Source organism: Egretta garzetta, unplaced genomic scaffold (assembly GCF_000687185.1).
Source record: "Egretta garzetta isolate BGI_Z169 unplaced genomic scaffold, ASM68718v1 scaffold647, whole genome shotgun sequence".
NCBI lineage: Eukaryota > Metazoa > Chordata > Aves > Pelecaniformes > Ardeidae > Egretta > Egretta garzetta.
Window position 1 is genome coordinate 268,872 of NW_009260191.1, and position 3,880 is coordinate 272,751.

General features: G+C 41.2%; 1 protein-coding gene across 1 annotated transcript in view; it reads right to left on the reverse strand.

The window, feature by feature from the left end:
* Window positions 1–664, reverse strand: part of AP5M1 (adaptor related protein complex 5 subunit mu 1) — an 8,892-nt gene extending 8,228 nt beyond the window's left edge. The window contains exon 1 of the mRNA XM_009642195.2: window positions 3–664. Within this exon, the coding sequence (XP_009640490.1) occupies window positions 3–253 (251 nt within the window). The 5' untranslated portion in view covers window positions 254–664. The remainder of the gene's footprint in view (window positions 1–2) is intronic.
* Window positions 665–3,880: the final 3,216 nt, after the last annotated feature.

The following is a 3,880-nucleotide window of genomic DNA, read 5'->3' on the forward strand; positions in this document are numbered from 1 at the left end:
CAAGCACGGGCCAGAGATCCCCTCCTTCGGTGCGAACTGAATATACCGATGAATGGTTGATTCGCGTACAAGTATCTCGATGCTCCACAAAAATATGGTCATCTATGAGTCTCAGTTCAAAAAGCAAGGCTTTAAGAAAAGCGCTGTCAGATGGTACAGGCACATGTGTTGACCCGTTGAAGGTCTCGGCACGTATTTCAACGGTGGGGTAACGTCTGTGACATGGAAATAAAAGCGTCTTAGTGCTGCTCATCTTTTCCCACCCAAAATACCACACCAACAGAGTTCCTAGAAGCAGAACCACGTGATCCCTTTTCTGGCTGTCAGAGAATGCAAAAGGCTTATAAAAATCTTTGGAATATTGATATAGACAAGGATGGGTTTCTCTTACATATTCAAGTAACTCCCAAAGGCCTCCCTCGTCCTAGAAGTAACCTTGTTTAAGTGGAAGCCAGCAGCATCCTGATAGAAACAGTGACAGGATCAGAATCTAAATCTTTGTTGATAAAACTATTTCACGAGTAATTAGGATTCATTCTAGCAGGTGGATTTTTACTGGAAACTTTGAGCAAACACATTCACTCATTTTTTTAATAACGTGAATCTGTCTGTCTACCTTTCCTGTTGCACAAAGGTTAGGGGTGTTTAAATGGCACTAATGAACCCAAGCATGACTCACACCAGTGCAGCAAAACTTCAACAGCGAAAATTTCTGAGAGGCGAGATCACACTGAAAGACAAGTTTTCAGATATTTAAGAAAACGGATGTCCCACATAATGAATTCAACTACAACAGCTTTTTGCCTAGACATAGCATGCTACAGCTTTGCTACTCTACTAAATACTATATTTATGAGACAGAACAGAATTTACTTCTACACAGCTTCATCATTGCTGTTCTGAGCTTACACAAGTTGATCTGCAGCAGTTGCTTTAATTGATTAACAAGATTAACTAGAAATCTTTACAATACTAGGAATACAAAAAGATTTCACTGTACACAAGTCCATTTTTTCCAGCAACAGCTGCATGGTTTTTGGGGGGGAGTAAATTGATTCCACACTGCAAGTGCAATATATGTGACTTAAAGTTGTTATGACTGCCTCATAATTTCATTTTTTTACTTTCTAGTATCTAAGATGTAATCATATTACAGAGACACAAGCTTTTGTCTATTTTAAAACTGCTATGTTGCATTAACATATATATTTCATTTCAAATTTCCTAGAGATGTTTGAGAAAAATCACACTAGCTGTTTAATGCCACGCCTGAGATTTCTTCTTCTGAAGCAGTATTATTTTTTAAAGGAGAGAGGGATGAATTTCTTCCCAAGCTAACCTAAATCGATATATCAAGAGGAACTGAAGAGTTGTATTTTAATAAACAGCTGAGAAAAAAATAATTATTATTTCCACTAATACACTGGTTTTCATCCTTTTTTGGAACTACAGACTCCCCTGAGCGTCTCTTGCATTAAGTTTGATATTAGGCTAGCTTTTCTACGTTCTCTTTTGTGGATTCCCTTAGCGGTTATCCACAGACCCTCAAAGTGCATATTACAGGTTACACGCCAGGCAACTAGTTAAACCACTTTATGAATCACCTTGTAGCAGATCCATTCTCAGGCTGCAAGTTTGTTTGCATTCAGAGCCACGCTTACACACAAACATGGGAGAAAAAATACACAGATACATAAATGCCTTCATTTCTTCCCCTTTTTATACCATCTTTTTAAAGACACATTGACAGTCTGTTTCTTAAATTGTCAGGTAACTTGTGATTCCAGCAATGTGGTACTTTTGTTTTATCTATGACCCCCATATATAGCACTCCCCTTCTACTCCTGAACACTTGCACGGTTCTTACCCTGTTGCCTTTAAGTCCCATCTTTCCTTAACCGAGTAGCAGTCTCTTGCTGGAGGCAGCTACGCTTCCTCAGGCTTATTTTCAGTGACTATGCTTTTCTGTTTGATTCTTAATCAGGCATCTAGGGCTTTTTTTTTTTTTTTTTCTAGTAAGGAAAAAACAAGCATAGGCAGAGAGAAGACAGAGCTACGTGATCTGTAAACAGGATACAGATGACAGTAAACCGCCTCCCTGCAGTCTCATATCTATTTTAAAGAGCAAAGAAACAGAGTGGTTTTGCAGCTCGAAACTTTATGAGGCCTTCCAGAGCAAGGCTGTTGATAAGAGGCTATGTGTAACCTTGGTGAGTGTCTCTTATTTTTGGTCAAAGGTTCCAAAACAGAGGGAGAGGTGAAATTTCAGTCTAGTTTTGTCTTACTTATGTCCCAGTCTGCCTGCTCCGTTTGCTGAAGCTGTCCCCATACCACAGCAATCTTCTCCTCCCACTGAACCTTCCCAGCTTTAGCTGCGTCATTAGATTTTTAGTTAGCCCTTCAGATCTCAGTTTTTCAGTATTCCCTTCTAGAAAGTGATGAAAACTTAAAAAGATGAAAGTTCCAGGGATGAATGAGCTTTGGTGATTCAAGAGAGAGACCATACTTGTTGCCTGAATTAAGTTATGATCAGCTCAAAAAAAAAGCGGAATGCTTTGATGTCCCAGATGTCTTCTCTGAGGTTAAAGATCAGGGCTCACGTATCTCCAGCTGAGTGCGTAAGTCCCGAAACCAACAGTTTCCATGTGATCCGGCATTCTTTACATTGTCTCTGCGCTTTGTTGAATTTAAGATCAGTTAGGAGGATAAACTTGGGGTTTCCACAGCCCTATTATGTCCTCTGGGAACTTGAAAGATCTAAGTCTGGAAATCACTTGAAGTATCAAGTATAGTTTGCCCTTTTCAAAGGAGCGCTATTCCTTGTCTCTGCCGCTCACTGTGTGACAAGTTACTTCGCATACCCCTGTCACTAGCCCCCCCCCTTCCTCCCTGGTGATTACACTCTCAGATTTTTGGGACAAGGCTTTCTCTTTCTCTCTGTTTGTAGAGGGGAGGCCTCATCCCTAGTCCTGTAGGTAATACAAGGACCATAATACTAATCCCAAAACAATCAGAGGAATGTCCAATCCAGAGATCTGTCTGCACCTGAAGATGGAAGATAGCCTATTTGCTCTTTTTTTTTTTTTTTTTTTCCCCCCACATTGAGCGGTTCTCTCTTCAGTTTTACTGAACTCATACTAGGACTAGTCACCTCTCTTTACCCAGGTCTCAATATTTTTCCTTTTCCTACTCCCTCAGTTATTTTTCCTCTCATTCTTTGGAATTAATTCCTCTGAAACCGCAGAGAGTACATAAAAACGGTGACAAACTTTGCCAGACCAACAAAAGCAGCCTGCCTAGCCTGAAGTCTTACTTAAAACTCCACAAGAGTTCTGAATACAAAGTCCTCCTTTGGTCCACTAACTTAAAAAAACCCTGTCTTTGCATGCAAAAATTAAAACCAAAGGGAAAGTTAAATTTCTGCCTGAAAATACTGTACTTTTAGTACAAGTACAGAACAACATGAGGCGAATAATAAGCATAACACATGCTTTCTACTTTGCCTATTTTGTTCATCCAACAGTACTTCATCATCACTACCCTGCCCTTTTGCACGTAAGGAAGAGCTAGGTAACATCTTCCCAGTGACAGAAAGAGGAACAGAGAAAGGAAAGTCATGTGCAAAATGCAGAAGTTGTAAAAAAAAAAAAAATACGTAGGCCGTTGTGGAAAAACACATTATCCGAACCTAATAATTTTCAAAACCGGGTTCAGACACGCGCAGCAGCGCCCCGAAGAGCGAAGGGGTTTATGAGGCACCAGACTCGCATCTGTTGCGGGCCCCGAGGCAGCCCCGGCTGCTCGACAACGCCGGCGCCCCCCCTCTCTCTCTTTTCCCCCCTCACCGGGGCCAGAAGCCCGGCGAGGCGCCCGGCCCGGG